Source organism: Schistocerca gregaria, chromosome 3, assembly GCF_023897955.1.
Source record: "Schistocerca gregaria isolate iqSchGreg1 chromosome 3, iqSchGreg1.2, whole genome shotgun sequence".
NCBI lineage: Eukaryota > Metazoa > Arthropoda > Insecta > Orthoptera > Acrididae > Schistocerca > Schistocerca gregaria.
The window spans coordinates 944208509-944230693 of record NC_064922.1 but is presented as its reverse complement, the minus strand read 5'-3'; the positions used below and the strand labels follow the sequence as shown (position 1 = coordinate 944230693).

General features: G+C 41.7%; 2 protein-coding genes across 2 annotated transcripts in view; one reads left to right on the top strand and one right to left on the bottom strand.

Moving 5' to 3' along the window:
- The window catches only part of LOC126355717 (solute carrier family 22 member 7-like), a 488802-nt gene that overhangs the window by 269167 nt on the left and 197450 nt on the right, over positions 1 to 22185 (bottom strand). The window lies entirely within an intron of this gene.
- LOC126355873 (solute carrier family 22 member 5-like) overlaps positions 13926 to 22185 on the top strand; it is a 40512-nt gene continuing 32252 nt past the window's right edge. Inside the window, exon 1 of the mRNA XM_050006373.1 lies at positions 13926 to 14039. Coding sequence (XP_049862330.1) covers positions 14011 to 14039 — 29 coding nt within the window. The 5' untranslated portion in view covers positions 13926 to 14010. The remainder of the gene's footprint in view (positions 14040 to 22185) is intronic.

Here is a 22185-nt window from a genome sequence, read left to right as displayed (position 1 = left end):
ATTCCGTTCAGCTGCTCTTCCAGGTCCTTTGCTGTCTCTGACAGAATTACAATGTCATCGGTGAACCTCAAAGTTTTTGTTTCTTCTCCATTGATTTTAATACCTACTCCGAATTTTTCTTTTGTTTCCTTTACTGGTTGTTCAATACACAGATTTAATAACATCGGGGAGAGGCTTCAACCCTGTCTCACTCCCTTCCCAACCACTGCTTCCCTCTCATACCCCTCAACTCTTGTAACTGCCATTTGGTTTCAATACAAATCGTAAATAGCCTTTCGCTCCTTATATTTTACCCCTGCCACCTTCAGAATTTGAAAGAGAGTATTCCAGTCAACATTGTCAAAATCTTTCTCTAAGTCTAAAAACGCTACAAACATAGATTTGCCTTTCCTTAATCTAGCTTCTAAGATACGTCATAGGGTCAGTATTGCCTCACGTGTTCCAATATTTCTACGGCATCCAAACTGATCTTCCCCGAGGTGGGCTTCTACCAGTTTTTCCATTCGTCTGTAAAGAATTCGCGTTAGTATTTTGAAGCCGTGACTTATTAAACTGATAGTTCGCTAATTTTCACATCTGTCAACACCTGCTTTCTTTGGGATTGGAATTATTATATTCTTTTGAGGTCTGCGGGTACTTCGCCTGTCTCATACATCTTGCTCACCAGATGGTAGAGTTTTGTCAGAACTGGCTCTTCCAATGCTGTCAGTAGTTCCAATGGAATGTTGTCTACTCCCGGGGCATTGTTTCAACTCAGGTCTTTCAGTGCTCTGTGAAACTCTTCACGCGGTACCTTATCTCCCATTTCATCTTCATCTACATCCTGTTCCATTTCCATAATATTGTCCACAAGTACATCGCCCTTGTATAGCCCCTCTATATACTCCTTCCACCTTTCTGCTTTCCCTTCTTTGCTTAGAATTGGGTTTGCATCTGAGCTCTTGATATTTTTACAAGTGTCTCTCTTTTCTCCAAAGGTGTCTTTAATTTTCCTGTAGGCAGTATCTATTTCACCCATAGTGAGATAAGAGATTACATGTGAAGAAATAAACCAAAACTCCTGTAAACTGACGGCAACAGGCCTGCAAATGAAGTAACAGTTTCAATGTGAATAACATTCTTACTACAATCGGCGAAGAACAGGTGCCCTTGGCTAAGTAAATTCTTTTCGTTTGCAGTTTTAGGCTTTCATTAAAAATTAGTTGTTGTGGAACCATACATACTGCTAAGGTGTCTGTCCCGCAAGTAAATGATCGAAACGTCACCGGAACATCTTTGAAGTGTAGTCTGTGTTATTTGATAACGTTTGATGACGTTTTGTCGTGTTTCAGGCTTGGAGCTGACTGATATCAAGCACCGCACTGTGATCAACTGCTACGCATCCTGCAGCATGGCCGCTGGAGTGATGCTGGCCGGTCTGGTGTCTTGGGCACTGCCCAACTGGAACTATTCCCTCGCGTTTGCCGCCCTCAGTTGTTTTGCGCTGTTCGTCTTCTTCAGGTAATACACCGAAAATAAACGATACACGAGGATGCATGAAGATACAATAAATATTAATATATTTTGTATTTGAGCGGAATGAACAACGAACGACGAATGCATACAGGTTATGTTTAGTCAGTGTGTCTTGTCTACGAGCCGAAGTTTGCCAGGAGATTATTCTTAGGAGCGAAGTGTGTAGAAAGGTGTCATGCGAAGCACGTAGCGAGATACGTGGTGCATTCGAGTCTCTCGTATAACAGTACAATCGAGTGGTCCGTTCTTGTGGCTGTGTCGTGGGATATTCCTCACAATTAATCATCTGCAGGGGCCGAAGATCTGTTGGTGTTGGGTATTCCAAAACTGCTGCTGTGTACGTCATCAGCCTTATAATGAGAGTTATATACAAGTACTAACCATACTCGTATTCAATGTACCGGGTGATCAAAAAGACAGTATAAATTTTAAAACTTAATAAACCACGGAATAATGTAGATATAGAGGTAAAAATTGACACACATGCTTGGAAAGGCATGGGGTTTTATTAGAACAAAGAAAGAAACAAAGTTCACAAAATGTCCGACAGATGGCGCTGGGCAGCAAAACGTCAGTAACTGCGCGTGACAATCATGTATAAAAGGAGCTGTAATGAGAGAGAGAATCCATTCGAGGGTTCGATTCCCTCACTTCCTCATCGAGGACTCGCACTGCCTGGGCTACTCTCAGGGTGTACCTTCGGCGTGGAAGAGCCCCAACCGTGCCTGTCGCGTTGTTGCCCGTCTGCACGCCGTCACTGCAGTCATGGACGCCCCAACTACCACCATCATCCACACCTCCCCTTCACCTGCCCCCACTGTAACGTCATGGAGTGCTTCCTCTGGGCTTAAACCGTCTCATACACCTCCCCTACTCATCGTCTCCTCCCCATCTACCTCCTCTCCATCACTGTATCCCCCACCTGTATGTCACTCCCGCTCCTACCCCTGCTACTGCACCTGCTGCTGCTCCTCCTCCTGCTTCTGCCCCTGCTCCCACCCCCCCTCCAGCCCTGCCTCCCACCACCTCCCCATCTATCCAGTCGCTCCTCCCTCCTCCCAGGTCACACCCGCTAAAAAATCTTCCAAACGGCCCAGTGGCGACCTCTCTCCTCTACCCCCTCATCCAAAGAGTCACTGCCCACCCCCTCTCCCACTGACCCCGCGATCGGTACCACCCCACCTCCCTACTCTCCATCCCTCTCCCTGTATACCCTTTGTCCTAGCCAACCGTGATCCGAAATTATTGAATGCCTGCACCCTCACCCTTGAAATCTGGAAGTACATCCCCAATGCACCCATCACCCAACATATCCCTTGCAGAGACTCTGTTCTCGTCAAGTCTCCCTCTCCCTCCTTCCATACTGATCTGCTCCGGCGCCTTCCCCGCATCACCTTTGGGCCCCATGCATCCCTCACCCCCTTCCTCACATCCTCCTCTCCTCAAGAGCTCCAACCGCCTCGTCATCTGCCAACCCTCACAGCCATCATCACAAAACTCAGCCCTGTGGTTACAGAGGCTGAGGTGTTCGCGGAACTGAAACCCCACCCTGCCCTGGAAGTCCACTCTGCCCACTGTATTTACAACTCCTCTGGCCCTACTTTCCTCATGCGTATCTTTACAGAGTCCACCTCCTCCATCGACCTCCTCCTCACGCAGGGAACCATGATTTTCAACCGCCACCACCATGTTGACTCGTCCCATTCCCCTCCTCAATCCTACCGCTGCCAGCGCTGCCCTCTGTACAACGACCACCTCACCCAAAACTGCAAGAACCCACCCACCTGCCCCCATTGTAAAGCCTCCCACTTCCTTAAACAGTGTCCCAACCTCCCCTCCTCCCCATCCTGCACCACCTGCAATGAACCTCAGCCCACCTATTCCTCCAAATGCAAAGCAAAGCCCCCTCCTACCAACCCTGAACTCACTGTCTCCATTCATCCCATTGACCCACCCATCCACCCTAACAATGCCCTCCACCCTCCCCCTACAGCATAAGACATCATCCGGTTCCTCACCATCGTCCTGCAGAACATCCACCCCTTCCAGCGCCCCCACACACTCCAGCAGATTTCCCTTGCCGCCCGCTCTGTTACACCTACGCCACATACTCCCACAACAATGCCCACTTTACCTTCACCCACCTCGACACCCTCGTTTAAGCCCCTCTCTCCCCTTCCCGCACCCTTCCCACCTCCATTCTCCTGGCACATCAACAATATCGTCTTCTCTACCTCACATTCGCTCCCTCCCTGCAAACAAATACCTCTTTATGCATACCCTCTCCCAGCACCAGGTTGACTCCTTCATCCTTAATGAAACCTTCCTCCAACCCCACCATGGTATCAGCACCTCCCCTTATCTCCTTCACCGCACTGACAATTCCCTTCCCCTAGCCTGAGGTGGGGTCCCTGTAGACCACCACTGGGATCTCCCTGTCCGGCCACAAACTCTCCTCAATGACCCGACCGAACACCTTCTCCTCAGCCTATTTTTTCCCTCTCTCACTGTCACCTGTGCCACTATCTATATCCGCCCCGCAGCTCCTCTCCCCTTTGACTTCATTTCCCATGTTCACCGTACCTTCTCCACCTATGTGATCGCTGCTGACCTCAACATCCACAGCCGTGACCCTGCCACCCTTCAAGGGTTGCATCAGTTCCTTGCCACCCTCCATGGTGACCTTGTTCCTCTCCCACAGCACACCCGTCCTGAAAGTAACTCCAGCCCTGATGTTATCCATGCTTCCCCCAACCTCCTTGGTCGCATCGCCGTTGATGTCCTCGAACCTGCCGGTAGTGACCATCTTCCTGTCCTTCTCACCATCTCCTCTACCCATCCTGCCACTGCAGCCACCCGCTCAGCTGCCCCTCCAAAGTCTGTCCATGACTACCACCGTGCCAACTGGGATGCCTACCGGGAATCCATTGCCTTACAGGTCGAAAGCCTCCCCCCCTCTCCTTTCACTACCCTGATGACATCACCCATGCCTTCCTTCAGAAGACCATCACTGACGCTGTGGAGGCTCATGTCGCTACCAAACTCATCCACCCTCACTGCCCTATGCTTCCTCCACAGGCCATCCTTCTTCTGCGTAAATCCCGCAGGCTGTACTGCTCCTTCCTCCGCACTCGTGATCGGGATAATCTCACCCTCACAGGCAATTACGGCGACATATCCAGAACCTCCTTACAGCAAAGAAACGCCGGGACTGGTGCCAGACATGCACACGCCTCAACTCCACCCTCCCTGTCAACTTCTCCAAGTACTGGTCAGCCTTCCACCACCTTACTGGTAGCCATCCCACACAGCATTACCCCATCCTCCGTGACGGTCGACCCTTTCCTGACAACCTCAGCAAGGCTAACCATTTTGCCTCCCACCTATCCGAGGTCTTCTCCATTCCTGACGATCCCCATTTTGATTACTTCCTCTTCCCCACTGTCCTTGACCGCACTGACAACCCTGTGCCCCCGCTCACCCCTAGCTTCCAGTACTTTGATTGGTTGCCCCCTCAGACATCAACATTCCCATCACCGCACAAGACATCACACTTGTCCTCCACTCCAAACGCAACACGGACCCTGGTCATGATGGTGTCACCTACCGCCACCTCAAGGAATCCCCTCCATCCTTCCTGTCTGTCCTTGCTGCCCTGTACAATGTCCTCCTCTCCACTGGATTTTACCCCGACCTGTGGAAGACTTCCCGTGTCCTGGTGTTCCCTAAACCTAACAAACCCCCCTCTGATACCTCTTCCTATCATCCAATCTGCCTCACCTCCGTGTTCAGTAAGGTCTTCGAAGCCATCCTCTCTCGCCATATTCACCGCCACCTTAACCAGCACCGCCTCCTTCCTCTTACCCAATGTGGTGTAACCTCACCACAAAATAATTTCCGTAACCTCCCAACAGTAAGAAATATAATTATTTATAGCATTCAGTGTAACCTCCCACAGATAAATTCCGTAACCTACCAATAATACAATGCGACTAATCTCTCAATAAAATTGTCGCTCACTTATAACCTTCCAATAATTGACTGTCAATTTAACTTGGTAATTTTGGACATCAGCAGTGCTGCGTCATGGCCCTGATACATCATTCTGAATAAACTGAAAAATCTTACCTTAATTAGGTCGCCGGATAACGTGTATATATCTGCTCCTATAAGAAATTTTTCTGGCGCAGCTAAGTGCAATACTGGCCGATAGATTTGTCTTATATAAAAGGAAAGAACTGACTTCTCTTTTCAATAATCGGGATGCCCAAGGATCAGAGAAATTAGTAAATTCTTTAAATTGAATGATTGTCAAAAGTTACTTTTTATGAGAAAGATTCTTATTAAGCGATTTTTTTAAAAACAGTTACATGGGACTTGATATAACAATACTACACATGCGCGAGGCTGCTTTTACCTTATCCTACAACGCTCAGGCTCTGCCATCGCTGCACACGACCGGCCCAGCCAACACGATACACCAGACTGCTCGCTAGCAACAACTTACTGCTACTGCCACACAGTTCCTACTGCAGTCAACACTTCTCTTTGGTCTCAGGTTCCTTTATAGCTTACATGTCGCAGGCAGCGCGTGAGCAATCCATCGAAATTACATCTGCTCGACTGCGCTAGCAACAAATTCTTTAATCATGAACCTCTTACATAACCCTCCACTAGAGGGGGGGCAAAAATTTGGCAGCGATGGTGAGTCAATTGGACTTGCCATGAGCAACAAATTTTTGTATAATCTATTTAGTTTACTAAGGCTACAGCACAGAGTATATACATTATTGATAAGTGCAGAACATATTAAGAAATTAAATAGAGTGCACATGCACTGAGTTCAGTACATATTAGAAATGACAAAGTATATACGGAATGAGTACAAAATATATTAACAAATGACATAAAGTGCACACGTATTGCATAAGTCTTTAGCATTTTTACATGAACTGATCACATTAATAAATAAAATAAGGTGCACACGCACTATAAAAGTTTTTAACATTGTGTAAGTGCTGAATTCATTAAGAAAAGAAATAAAGTGCACACAACCGATAAAAATCTTCAGCATATTTAGGACAACTGATCATATTAACAAATGAAATGAAGTGCACAGACACTGTATAAGTCTTAGCATTTTTTACAAAAACTGAATACATTAACAAATGAAATAAAGTGCACATGCACTATAAAAGTTTTTAGCATTTTGTAACTACTGAATTCATTAAGAAAAGAAATAAAGTGCACACGCACGATAAAAATCTTCAGCATATTTAGGACAACTGATCATATCAACAAATGAAATGAAGTGCACACGCACTGTATAAGTCTTTACCATTTTATAAGAACTAGGAAAGGAATGGGAAGGATTGTATTATGGTTGTAGCACAGTAGGTTGCACGTAGCTGCACTAAAAGTCCATATCTTTCTACAGACGCACAACACCAAGTGAGACAATCTGAAGTTCTCTTCCCTGAAGCATTTATCTGTGTAGCCAAGACACTGAAATGTTGTATTAATATTCAATGTTGTCATTTTGGTAGTACATTAGGTACACCAAACAGTAGGACCATAATAACATCTCCATCGTTCAAGGTGGTGGACAGCTTGATACATCAACACCATATTCTTGTAGAATCCATACTCTTACAGCAACGTAGAATTAGTGCAAAAACCAATATAGTGCTCCATGATCATGAGGATGGACAGGATAAACTGATATTGCAGTAACTGCTGGTAATTAGGTCAGAAGGTGAAGGACACATTAAGTCTTATACTAGTCATCATAGAATTACACTAGTTTATCAACCGATTTGAATAATTATTGGCACTCATTGGTTAGTTACAAAGTATTCATATAGTGTTACAAAACATTATTCAGTGTTATTCACAAGTCATCATTTAAAATAGGAGTTATTGAGTGTAGCATCAAGCTACTGGTGTTTATATATGATATCATGTAAGTGACATAAGACATATTTGAAATGCAAGACAATGGAACTATTACTCAAGGTCGGTAGTCCAATAATACATAGACATAATGGAATCAATACACAGAAAATTTGCACTATCTTTAGGACTAAAAATATATCTTAAACTGGTAGCATTATTTACATTATTTAGTTGTATATTGGTAATAGTTCTGACTGGTTTTTTTGTGCTAGCAATGCATTGCGTTGGGATCGATAGTTGCTGGGGCATGAAAATATTTGCTTTTCACATATTGCTGGAAATAAGGATTATTAACGTCATTAGTCATGAGTCAGCTGTAGCAAGGTTATGAAACAAGTACAGTATATGTGATCACATTCATAAATGATAGACACAACTGGGTAAAAAAATTGCAAGTACTAGAACAGGTTTAATAACTAACTACTTATAGCATATTATGTAACGAAAATCTTCTCCTGGAAAAACATACAAAATAGATTATTGAGCTGAAAGAAGAAAGGCATATTATGCTGAAAAATAGTGAACTTCGAACTAACAGGTAATGAAACGTGTACTTAATATGTATGTGCTCTAGCTGTATTTTCCAAAACATTCAGGCATTATACTATGCGACATAATACTGTGAAAAGGAACTGCAACAAATACTTAAATAACTACATAGCACTTCTTAACTAACAGTAAATATATAAACTTCATCATTATCGTCATCTGCAAAGAAAAACTCCATTACTCATATTACCACAACTTTATCACTATAATCACCTGCAAAGAAAAACTCCATTATTCGTATTAGCATATACTTCATATAATTATTCATCACCATTTATTATCATCTGCAAAAAATAGACACTTCATTATGCATATTCATATTACCATTTACTTCATACAACTATTCATTATCATTCATTACTTCATATAGTATAGAGTTTCTTACGTCTAGCATATTTCATCACTAAAACTAACATGTGTAGTTCTGTCTGTCAGTCTGCATCAATCGCCTTGTATTCTCAAAGAAAAATAATTAGTCAAGACTGCTATCATACGATGTGTACAGTATATTCTGGTTAATGCTTGTTAATTCTGATCCATTTACTCTTCATGACAAGATATTGCATTTTCTTTCCTTCATTCTGATGGTAAAATTTCATTTCATAGTAAACCACTGTGGTTGTTTAATTCATTTTTTTACAGGGTATTGATTTCTGAAAAATGATGAATATGGATTAATATCTTGCATTTAATTCATATACCCATTAAATAAAAACTTGTTTCTAGTAATATAATTAAGCATATAGCATTGAAAGACAGAAAACGTATTAGGTCCAAAACATAGTCAGTTTCTAAGTGAAAAAATGTACACCCAGCATCATAATGTAGTAGCAAAAAATGTAGAATAGTCAAGATATTGAGATATCATAAGGAAAAACGTCAACGTCAACTGGTGTTTGTCACATCTTCAACATTTGATAGTGCATACAGACAAAAATTCTACTTTCGATAGGAAAACAATCATACATACATGAAAAATCGAAAATGTGCACGGTCTGATATATAACGACAAAAAAAGCGACCTGCTAACCTTACCTTGCCGGGCACTTGCCAGGAAAAAATATGATAATAATCATCAGCAAGTGTTCATATCAATAACTGGAAAAGGCATTACAATGTGATAAATCATAAAGTATGTACATTCAATAAAGGGTTTAATATTGGAGACATGGTGATTGCCTTTGCTTTTCCTGGTTCTCAAAGTTTCAACATGTACCACATTGGGATGATGAATGCTGCGAATTCTGTATGGACCCGCGTATAGAAGTTCAAATTTACTGCATCTACTCTTTCCTCTCCTGGATAAATAGTGTGTGCGTACTAATATCTGCTGTCCAATGTGAAAGTCACGAGGTGTACAAACCTGTTTTTGCTGTCTTCTCCGGCGCTCTGTGGCACGTTTGATGTTGTTGAGCGCAATCTCAATTATTTCATGGTGGCGTAGTCGACGAAATGTAGGAAAGGATACTAATTATTTAATTTTGTTAGGTTGTTCAACATTTTTCAATATAACAGTCGGAGATAGCATAATAGATTCATTTGGTATGGAGTTAATTACATCCTGGAATGAGAGTATGTGTGTATCCCAATCAATATGTCTTTTATGGCAGTATATTCTACATAATTTACCAATTTCTTTCATCAGTCGTTCACAAGGGTTCGAAGAAGCGTGATACTTGGCTATATAGATCGGAGAAATGTTTCTAGTTCGTAACATACGTGTCCATATAGCAGATCGAAATTGTGGTCCATTGTGGGAAATTACTTTCAATACATGCCCTACATGAAATAAAAAATGTTTTACTAATGCATTCGAAATAGATTTAGCAGTAGCTTTGCGCAACGGAGTGAAGGTAACAAATTTCGAAGTGAGTTCAACAGCGACAAAGATGTAGCAAAAACCTCTATTAGTTCTGGAAATCGGACCAAAAATGTCTACAGCGGCCATGTGTCTCAATTTAACAGGTACAATGGGATGTAACGGAGGAATATGTGAAGTCGTGTCTGATTTAGCTTTCCGGCAGATTTTACATGACGCTAAAACTAGTCGAATACGTTTCTCCATGTTGGCAAAATAACAGTTCTGTCTCAGTATAAGAAAACATTTTCTGGCTCCATAATGTACGTAACTCAAATGAGTATACCAAATTAATTTGTTAACAAGTTCGTCAGGAATGGATAATAACCAGTTGTTGCCGTCAGGGTGAGAGCAGCGGAACAGAATGTTATTGCGTAACGTGTAATGGTTTCTAATGGTAACGTTATTCTTATCTTGCCAAAGGTGTTTAATTTCTTTCCATACGTTGTCTTTACTCTGCTCTTGTGCTATGTCTCGTAATGACGATGAAATAAAATTTTCAAATGCGACATGTTGAATATACATGACACTAGAATTTGCTTGGCAGAAGTTGGTTGCGATGACTTGCTGATTGTTGCAAAGAGAACGGGATAGTGCGTCTGCTACAATATTTTGTGTACCGGGAATCTGAACAATTGTAAAATTATATTCCTGTAAATAAAGTTTCCATCTGCTTAATCTGTCATGTGTAAATTTAGCGGAAATTAAAAACTGGATAGCTCTGTGGTCTGTGTAAACGATAGTATGTCTTCCATAAAGAAAATGCCTAAATCGGGTAAATGCCAATACAACATATAATGTTTCAAGTTCTGTAACAGAATAATTGCGTTCAGCAGGTGACAGAATGCGACTTGCAAAGGCGATGTTTTTAATTACTGTATTTCCGTCTTCTTCAATTTCCTGAAATTTGTGTACGCCTAAAGCTGTGTTAGAACTGTCGGTGGCAATGGAAAAATTTCTAGTGAGATCTGGCTGTGATAAAAGTGGTGCATTCAACAAAGCTTGTTTCAGATTGACAAATTCAGACTGCGCTTGGCTATCCCAGGACCATATAGTGTTTTTACCCGTCAGTTGGCACAATCTATGGGTGTCTAAAGCAGAGTAATAAATATATTTACGGAAAAAGTTAATTAAACCGAGAAAGCTGCGTAGTTGTTTCTTCGTCGTTGGAACAGTAATGTCACGTAAGGCTTGAAGTTTTTCCGGGTCAGGCGCAATGCCTTCTGCTGAAATTACATGTCCAAGAAATCTTGCAGAATTCTTGCCAAAGTGTGATTTGCTAAGATTAACTGTGAGTCGTTGTACATGAAAAGTTTGCAACAGTTGTTCCAGAATCAGTTTTTTGTTCAGACCAATTAGCTTCTGCAACAAGAATGTCGTCTACATACGTTGTGATTCTATCTTTTAATTCTGTCTGAAGTATAGTATTAAAACTGCGAATAAATGCTGCTGAAGAAATTGTTAAACAGAACGGTATTTTGCAAAATTGATAAGTCACCAAAACAGAGAAATGCTGTGTACTTTCTACAGTTCGGATGGAGCTGAATTTGCCAAAATCCCGATCTCAAATCTAATGTGGAATAAACAGCAGTACAATGAAATTTCTGTAGAAGTTCTTCTAGTGTCTGTGGGCGATCTGTTTCATTAATAATAATGTCGTTGACATGACGCGAATCAAGTACGAGTCGAAGTGATACATCCTTTTCCTTAACAATATGGAGCGGGTTTATGTACGGACTAACTGCCGGTTCAATAATTCCTTGGTCAAGTATAGCTTGCAATCCTTTCTTAACTTGTTCTCTGTGAATATACGGAATGGGATAATGTTTGGCTTTAAATGTGTCGTGCTGTTTAACTTGAAATTCATACATGAAACCGGACATAGTACCACGGATGTTGTCAAAAACTGGAGCTTCCTGTAAAAGAATTTTTCATAGTTGAGTACGTTCAACGTCTGTATTTGCACTGCTTTGTTTTACTTTATCAGAAATCATTTGCATAACGTCGTAGTCGGCTTTGTCTGGTGTATTGTAGTTGTGTACCAACGTGACTGTGAACAATGTGGAATGACAGTCTATGTTACGTGATGCAGAAATGACCTCTGTCCGATTAATTGTTTGTTCTTCTGCAGGTAAAGGGTGCTGAAATTCTAATGCCAGTTGTACATTTTCAGCATTTAACATTAAATAGAAATTTTTAAAGTCAATAATTGCGTCATGTTGTGCCAAAAAATTCGTACCCAAAATAACGTCTGTTGTCAATAAGGGAACAATCCAAAAATTTGAGTGGAACGTATGATCTGCAATACAAAATGATAAGTGTGTCTGTAATTTTACATCTACCCCTTTAGCAGATACTGCTCCTTTTACTTTAGTTCTGCCTAATGGTAACTTAGGATAAATATTCTCTTCGTTACATTCGTTGAAAGTTTCCTCATTTATAACTGACACAGGTGATCCAGAGTCGATTACTGCTGAAAATGTGGATGATCCAATCTTTACTTCAATGACAGGGTGAGAAAATGTTTTTTGAAGAACTGGTTTTTCATGTAAAAGTGTGTCTCGGATGTCGTCAAAAGTAATAACATTCTCGTGAATAACATTCTGCGTGTCAAAAGTAGTGCTTACGTTGTTGGAAGATGCAACGTGTACTGTATCTAGTCAAATTCTTTCTGACGTGCTGTTATTTGTGGGAGGATGTTGTGGCATCTCGACTATTTGTACTGTTCTGTGATTTCTTCCTGACGTATTAGGTTCGGGATGATACCGACGGTCAGGTTCATTCATGATAATCTGTTATTGACGATGATTCTGCTGCTCGTAAGACCGACTGTTACGTTGAAAACTGCGCTCATTACTCTTACGTCTGTCATGATAATCATTGCTATACGGCGCCTTGTGATAGGAGTTGAAATGATGTGTTTTCTGTACGTAATGATTTCCTTGATGCTGTGCGTTACTATTTGTTGGAGCCGACGCTATATGTGTAGGCGGCGAAACATTAAAGCTTGGTTGACCTTGCAGACTACGTTGTTGGTTAGGTATGCTAACCGGTGGGTTTTGATGCTGTTGCGGAGAAAACCCTCTATTGTTGCCAAAATGTGTTTGCGATTGCTGAAAATTTTGTACATACTGATGATGAAAATTCTGACTGTTATTAAAATTACGCTGGTAGTTCTTGTCGCTTCGGGAGTGTCTAAAGAAAACTGTCAATTTCGGTAAAATTTGTCATAAAAGGTTTTCTTTACTCATTCCTAATTCTAGATAGATCGATAGTTGAAGAGTTGCTTTGATAGATATAAAGGATAGTAAAAGAGAAGGCAGCAGTGCAGAAAACTAAAGATGAAATAGCACTACTACGGCTCGGGGCCCTGTGCACGCTACGGCACATATTCATCCAAGTGTAATGAATCCCCTGAGGTCTCTTACGCGCTGCAAATAAATTTTAGTTCTTGCGTTACAGACAATGCCGGTGAAAATTCAAAAACAAATTGTTGTATCCACGCCAATTCTAGTTTCTGCATTACACGCCAAGCTGATGAAAGTACAAAAGCAAATTGTCGTATCCAGTCCAAAGCATGTATTTGTGTTCTGTCATTTTTAAATACCATATATTTTTTTCACGGATAAAAACTGCTTATAATCAACGTTATCGTCTCTGAATATGTGAACTGGTTCAGGATTGTATGATAATCCGTTTGTCTACGTCTGTTCGGAATCTGAGTCAAGTACTCTCTGTAAATTACCTAAATTATACTGGCTGTGTGAGTGTGACAAATGTTCGGAATGTGGCATATGCTGTGTCATGTTAAAGGTTGAAACATTTTTCATCTCTGTCTCTTCTTGCTGTAAAGACGACACTTTCCTACGCAATGTATTATTGGATGAACCTATCTCACTGATTGTCTGCTTACATATGTAAGAGGTCCATGATTAAGGAATTTGTTGTTAGCGCACTCGAGCAGATGTAATTTCGATGGATTGCTCACGCGCTGCCTGTGATATGTAAGCTCTAAGAGAATCTGAGACCAAAGAGCACTGTTGACTGCAGTAGGAACTGTGTGGCAGTAGCAGTAAGTTGTTGCTAGCGAGCAGTCTGGTGTATCGTGTTGGCTGGGCCGGTCGTGTGCAGCGATGGCAGAGCCTGAGCGTTGTAGGATAAGGTAAAAGCAGCCTCGCGCATGTGTAGTATTGTTATATCAAGTCCCATGTAACTGTTTTTAAAAAAATCGCTTAATAAGAATCTTTCTCATAAAAAGTAACTTTTGACAATCATTCAATTTAAAGGATTTACTAATTTCTCTGATCCTTGGGCATCCCGATTATTGAAAAGAGAAGTCAGTTCTTTCCTTTTATATAAGACAAATCTATCGGCCAGTATTGCACTTAGCTGCGCCAGAAAAATTTCTTATAGGAGCAGATATATACACGTTATCCGGCGACCTAATTAAGGTAAAATTTTTCAGTTTATTCAGAATGATGTATCAGGGCCATGACGCAGCACTGCTGACGTCCAAAATTTACCAGGTTAAATTGACAGTCAATTATTGAAAGGTTATAAGTGAGCGACAATTTTATTGAGAGATTAGTCGCATTGTATTATTGGTAGGTTACGGAATTTATCTGTGGGAGGTTACGCTGAATGCTATAAATAATTATATTTCTTACTGTTGGGAGGTTACACTAAATGAGAATATTATTGATATTATTTTGTTTTGTGGGGAGGTTATACTAAATGAGAATATTATTCATATTATTTTATTTTGTTGGCGACAACCGGCGAGGATCGTATTTTTGTGAATTCCTGAGAAGTAGTCAGTTATATATCTGCTCCTGTTTACACCATTGTTAAAGGTAGTTTGCATCTGGCGCAAAGCATTTACTAACTTGTCACTCTTTCTTTCACAGATCATCGGCAATTTATTGCTCTTTTTTGTAACTGTATTTGTTCCATTTTTGCTTTGTCTTTGTTTGATATTGTGCTTAACTTTTAAGTTGTGAAAATGCCACGAAAAACTGTTAACAGTACATCGCGATCCGTTATGAGTGAGAAAGCCGAGTTGAATAATTTGACTGATAATACTAGCGACACTCAGTGTCTTGATGATAATCCTCCAGTTACAGACAATCAGTGCGTACCGACCACCTGTAATGATTCTAATCTAAATGATGAGCAAACAAATTCAATTGTTCCAATGTAAATTTAACGACAATTGATGACGCGGCACTTTCCGTTGCAATGAACGCTGTCCAGTTTGAAACACCTGATTTGCAAAATTTACGTAGCGAACAGATAATTGTTTCTAACGAAGGAAACCAATATACACAAAACATGTCAGATTTATTTGATTCCGCTGTAGTGACCAACAGAGCACATCCGATTAGCAAACCTTTTTGTGAATCAGACAATGACCAAATGGTTATTCAAAATGTGTCACATGCAGATACACCATCACACAGCACAGAGAATACAGCAGCTAATTTTGGCATGGATCGAGTTATGGCATTATTGCTACAACTTAATGAAAAACTGGACAATTCCAAATAGTCGAATGAAAAACAAGACAACAATTACAAACAACTTAATGAAAAATTAGACAAGAATTCCAAACATCTTAATGAACAGATTACAGTCCTTTCCGTGCAATGTCATGATACTAAAGAACAATTACGTGAGAAAATTAAGGCTTGTGGTAGGAACAGTAGTGAAGAAATTAGATCTGTGGCACAAGAATTAAGTAATACACATGCAGCCACAACTAAATTACTTAGAGATGAAATTAGTGCAGTCGCTAAACAATGTTCTGCAAACGCAACACACTTACGCGACGAGTTTAAATTAATGTCAGCAGAACTTTCACGCACACTGGATGCGAAAGTAGACAAGAAATTCGAACAACAGTACAGCCTCATTGACGAACGTTTTAATCACCACCTACAAAACAGTGAAACGCGTTACCGTAAATTCACAGAGGAACAGAACAAAGTAAGGAAACAAGTAATGGAAACAATTACTGCACAGAGAGAAGAAGATAAGCGAAAGTTGTTTGCGAAAGCGAAAACATACTTAGACAACAACATTGCTACAGTATCAGATCAAATCAAACAGCTGAACACTGAATTGCATGATGAAATCTCCGATCTTAAAACAAAAACAGACACACACACAGTAAACTTTCAGACAGTGACCAGCAGACTTGAACAATTGGAATTAATACAGGATCCCGATGCTATTAATGTTTGTGACACTAAAAATGACGATCAGGTAAAAGCGCTGACTGAAAAATTTGATGAAATGGCCAGTCGTATTGACGTTATCGAAAATAATAATGATACCAAATCAGACGATACGTCACCAGTTTCGTTCAATCAAAGACCCGAATTCCAAAATTTACAGCAGACAATCAGTGAGACAGGTTCGTCCAATAATACATTGCGTAGGAAAGTGTCGTCTTTACAGCAGGAAGTGACAGAGATGAAAAATGTTTCAGCCTCTAACACGGCACAGCATACGCCACAATAGAGGGTTTTCTCCGTAACAGCATCAAAACCCACCGGTTAGCATACCTAACCAACAATGTAATCTGCAGGGTCAACCAAGCTTTAATATTTCGCCGCCTACACATATAGCGTCGGCTTCACCAAATAGTAACGCACAGCAACAAGGAAGTCACTACGTACAGAGAACACACCATTTCAACTCATATCGCAATGTGCCGTATAGCAACGATTATTATGACGGACGTAAAAGTAATGAGCACAGTTTTCAGCTAACAGTCTGTCTTACCAGCAGTAGAATCATTGGCAACAACAAATTATCATGAACGAACCAGACAGTCGATATCATCCAGAACGTAATACGACAGGAAGAACTAACTGAACAGTACAAATAGTCGAGATGCCACAGCATCCTCCCGCAAATAACAGAACGTCAGAAAGAATTTGACTAGATACAGTACAGGTTGCATCTTCCAACAACGCAAGCAATACTTTTGACACAGAGAATCTTCTTCACGAAAATGTTATTACTTTTGACGACATCCGAAACACACTTTTGCATGAAAAACCAGTTCTTCAAAAAACCATTTCCCACCCTGTCATTGAAGTAAAGATTGGATCATCCACATTTTCAGCAGTAATCGACTCTGGATCACCTGTGTCAGTTATAAATGAGGAAACTTTCAACGAATGTAACGAAGAGAATACTTATTCTACGTAACCATTAGGCAAAACTAAAGTAAAAGGAGCAGTATCTGCTAAAGGGGTAGATGTAAAATTACAGACACACTTATCATTTTGTATTGCAGATCATACGTTCCACTCAAATTTTTGGATTGTTCCCTTATTGACAACAGACGTTATTTTGGGTACGAACTTTTTTGGCACAACATGACGCAATTATTGACTTTAAAAATTTCTATTTAGTGTTAAATGATGAAAATGTACAACTGGCATTAGAATTTCAGCACTCTTTATCTGCAGAAGAACAAACAATTAATCGGACTGAGGTCATTTCTGCATCACGTAACATAGACTGTCATTCCACATTGTTCACAGTCACGTTCGTACACAACTACAATACACCAGACAAAGCCGACTACGACGTTATGCAAATGATTTCTGATAAAGTAAAACAAAGCAGTGCAAATACAGACGTTGAACGTACTCAACTATGAAAAATTCTTTTACAGGAAGCTCCAGTTTTTGACAACATCCCTGGTACTATGTCCGGTTTCATGTATGAATTTCAAGTTAAACAGCACGACACATTTAAAGCCAAACATTATCCCATTCCGTATATTCACAGAGAACAAGTTAAGAAAGGATTGCAAGCTATGCTTGACCAAGGAATTATTGAACCGGAAGTTAGTCCGTACATAAACCCGCTCCATATTGTTAAGAAAAAGGATGTATCACTTCGACTCGTACTTGATTCGCGTCATGTCAACGACATTATTATTAATGAAACAGATCGCCCACAGACACTAGAAGAACTTCTACAGAAATTTCATTGTACTGCTGTTTATTCCACATTAGATTTGAGATCGGGATTTTGGCAAATTCAGCTCCATCCGAACTGTAGAAAGTACACAGCATTTCTCTGTTTTGGTGACTTATCAATTTTGCAAAATACCGTTCTGTTTAACAATTTCTTCAGCAGCATTTATTCGCAGTTTTAATACTATACTTCAGACAGAATTAAAAGATAGAATCACAACGTATGTAGACGACATTCTTGTTGCAGAAGCTAATTGGTCTGAACAAAAAACTGATTCTGGAACAACTGTTGCAAACTTTTCATGCACAACGACCCACAGTTAATCTCAACAAATCGCACTTTGGCAGAACTTCCATAAAATTTCTGGGACATGCAATTTCAGCAGAAGGCCTTGCGCCTGACCCGGAAAATCTTCAAGCTTTACGTGACATTACTGTTCCAACGACGAAGAAACAACTACGCAGCTTTCTCGGTTTAATTAACTTTTTCCGTAAATTTATTTATTACTCTGCTTTAGACACCCCTAGATTGTGCCAACTGACGGGTAAAAACACTATTTGGTCCTGGGATAGCCAAGCGCAGTCTGAATTTGTCAATCTGAAACAAGCTTTGTTGAACGCGCCACTTTTATCACACCCAAATCCTACCAGAAATTTTTCCATTGCCACCGACAGTTCTAACACAGCTTTAGGCATACAAAAATTTGAAGAAATTGAAGAAGACGGTAATACAGTAATTAAAAACATCGCCTTTGCAAGTCGCATTCTGTCACCTGCTGAACGTAATTATTTTATTCAAAATGATGTATAAGGGCCATGACGCAGCACTGCTGACGTCCAAAATTTACTAGGTTAAATTGACTGTCAATTATTGAAAGATTATAAGTGAGCGACAATTTTATTAGAGATTAGTCGCATTGTATTATTGGTAGGTTACGGAATTTATCTGTGGGAGTTTACGCTGAATACTATAAATAATTATATGTCTTTCTGTTGGGAGGTTACGGAAATTATACTGTTGGGAGGTTATACTAAATGAGAATATTACTTATATTATTTTATTTTGTGGGGAGGTTACAGTGGCTTCCGGCCTTTCTTCTCCACCAACGACCAGCTACTTAACCTTACCCATCTTCTTTCCCTCCAACTTAACCCCCGTCGCTCTGCTATCTTTGTTTCCCTTGATCTCCAGAACGCCTATGACAGTGTCGGGCATCTCTGGCTCCTCTTCAAACGTCAGACCTATGCTCTCCCCATCAACTTCGTCTGTCTCATTGCTTCCTTCCTCTCCCATCGTCCCTCCTATGTGACTATCCACAATTAAAATTCCCGTACTTTCTATCCCTCTGCCGGCGTGCCCCAAGGTTCTGTCCTTTCCCCTCTCCTGTATCTCCTGTACACTGTTGATATGCTCAAACCTCCCCCTCCTGTTCATCTTCTCCAGTTCGCTGATGACACCGCCTTCCTAGCCCTTTATCCTACCCTTCAACAGTCCCAATGTACCCTCCAAGCCCACCTTGACCAATTCACCACTTGGTGCAACCAGTGGTTCCTCCGTGTTAATCCCTCCAAGACCCAGGCGATCATCAAAGGGCGCACCACCCGCTCCTTCCACCTCTATGATTTGTACCTCACCATTTATGGCCGTCCTATCCACCTCACTCCTACCCTCAAATACCTTGGCCTCACACTCGACCGCCATCTCACCTGGAGTCCCCATCTCCTTACCATCCAAAACAAAGCTCACAACTGCCTCCGCATCCTGAAACTCCTGTTCGACTGGACGTGGGGTCTGCATCCTTCCACCATCCTTCACACCTACAAATCCTTGATCCACCCCATTCTCTGTTATGCCATCGTCGCTTGGATTTCCGCCCCTCCCCGGTTCTATCAAGCCCTCCAAATCCTCGAACGCAATGCACTCCGCCTCGCCTTCCGCATCCGCCTTCCGTCCCCGACGCGCGTCCTCTACGACCTCATCCCCTTCCCCCACCTTCTCCTTTTCCTTGAACACATCCGCACACTCTATATTGTCCGCCGCCTTTATCCCCCTCACCCCCTGGTTTCTCCCATCCTCTCATCCCCCAACCAGTTGCCACGCCTTTACCGTTGTATCCCACCCTCTCTCCATCTCCACACCTTCCATCTCCTTTCCCAACACAACTTTCACCGTCTACCCCTCCCGGATGATGAGCTTCGCCCTGACATCTACCCTTCCTACCAACTCTAACCCCTTCTTCCTGCCTCGTCTTCTGGGCTCCCTTTCCTCCCCCTCCCTCCTCCTGAGCGGCTTCCCTCTCCTACTCCCCCTCCATCTCTTGTGCCTTCTTCCAGTGTCTCTGCGCTCCCTCCTGCCCTGTCTTCACTCTTCCTCTCCCATCCCACGTGTCTCCTGCCCCTTCGTGAACCCACTGATGCCACTCCTCTCTTCATCCCGCCGCTTCCCCAGCTGCCCCTTGCTCTCCCCTCCTTTTCCATACTCTCTGACCTTTTCCCTTGGCGGGTCCCACCTGACAGTTTTATTGTTCATCATGTGTGCTCCAAGTGGGTTTGAAGTGTGTTGTTCCGGAGTGTTTTTACTACTGTGGCCGACTTTTACCCTGTGCCTGCGCAGTCAATGTCTTCTCTGTGTTTTAAGAATCGCCAATTGTGTTTTTTAACTTTCTGGTGACTTTTTTTAACAGTCCCCTGTGAACGTCTCCATGTCAGTGTATATTTTACCTCCATTTTCTCCCCTTACTCTGTTTTAGGTTCCCCTTTTTTATCTCCTTATGTACGTATCATTTATTCTTGTTTTAGTTGTAGTGTCACTTGGCTGACGAGCGACGGATTGTGCCGCTGACAGCCCTCCCCTGCCCATATGGGGCAGCGGGATGAAATCACAATAAAGGAAAAAAAAGAGAGAGAGAGAATCAGATGCGCCAGCAGTCGCAGCATGTTGATGTTACCTGAAAAGGCGCTTTTAGTGAAACTGCATTATCAGAATGGGGAATGTGCTAGTTCAGCGTTACGATCCTATCACCATAGGAAGGGGATTCGAACGGGTAAAGTCTGCTGACAAATACAGTTGAGGCGAGAATGATTTCAAAGTTCAAAGCCACAGGTTCTTTAGACGATAGACCCCGTAGTGGCCGACCGAGCACAAGGCATAATGCTGCTGAGACAGTTCAGGAAGAAATGGAGACCGTAGCGGGGAAGTCAGCGCTCGTGCAGTCACACGTCGCACCGGCATTCCATACACTACAGTTTGGTTGGCACTGAGGCGTACCCTAAGATGCTATCCATACAGAATCCGTCGGCGTCGTGAACTGTTACCTGGATTTAGTGAAGCGGAGGGCATTTGCGGTGTGGGCGTTTCAAAAGATGGAGTAAGGTGACGATTGGTTGAGTAACGTATTATGGACCAACGAAGCTCATTTCACGCTCCGAGGGTCTGTCAGCGCCCACAACTGCAGAATTTGGGCTACCGAAAATCCTAGAACTGTTGTGGAAACTCCATTGCACGACGAGAAAGTCACGATATGGGTTGGATTTACCATATCTACCGTTATCGGGACTTTTTTCTTCCAGGAAATGCGTTTTGTAAGTACTACCGTGACAGGTGAGAGGTACGCCGATATGTTACAGAATCGCATTATCCCCAGCCTAGTTGATAAACACGTGGTGGGGCGTACGCTGTTTATGCAGGATGGCGCTCCACCCCATATTGCTAGACGCTTGAAAGATCTCTTGCGCGCTTCGTTTGGTGATGATCGTGTGCTCAGCCGCCACTTTCGTCACTTTCGTCATACTCATCCTCCCAAGTCCCCAGACCTCAGTCCGTGCGATTATTGACTTTGGGGTTACCTGAAGTTGCAAGTGTATTGTGATCGACTGACATCTCTAGGGATGCTGAAAGACAGCATCTGACGCCAATGCCTCACCACAACTCCAGACATGCTTTACAGTGCTGTTCACAACATTATTCCTCGACTACAGCTATTGTTGAGGAATGATGGAGGACATATTGAGCATTTCCTGTAAAAAACATCATCTTTGCTTTGTCTTACTTTGTTATGCTAATTATTGCTATTCTGATCAGATGAAGCACCATTTGTCGGACATTTTTTAACTTTTGTATTTTTTGGTTCTAATAAAAGCCCATGCCATTCCAAGCATGTGTGTCAATTTGTACATCTCTATCTACATTATTCTGTGATTTATTCAGTTTTTGATCACCAATTATATATATTATAACCATAATGGGTTTTCGGTTTTTCTAATTTTGTCCTCCAATATTTCTTTTCACAGCAATTAAAAACAATGAAAATA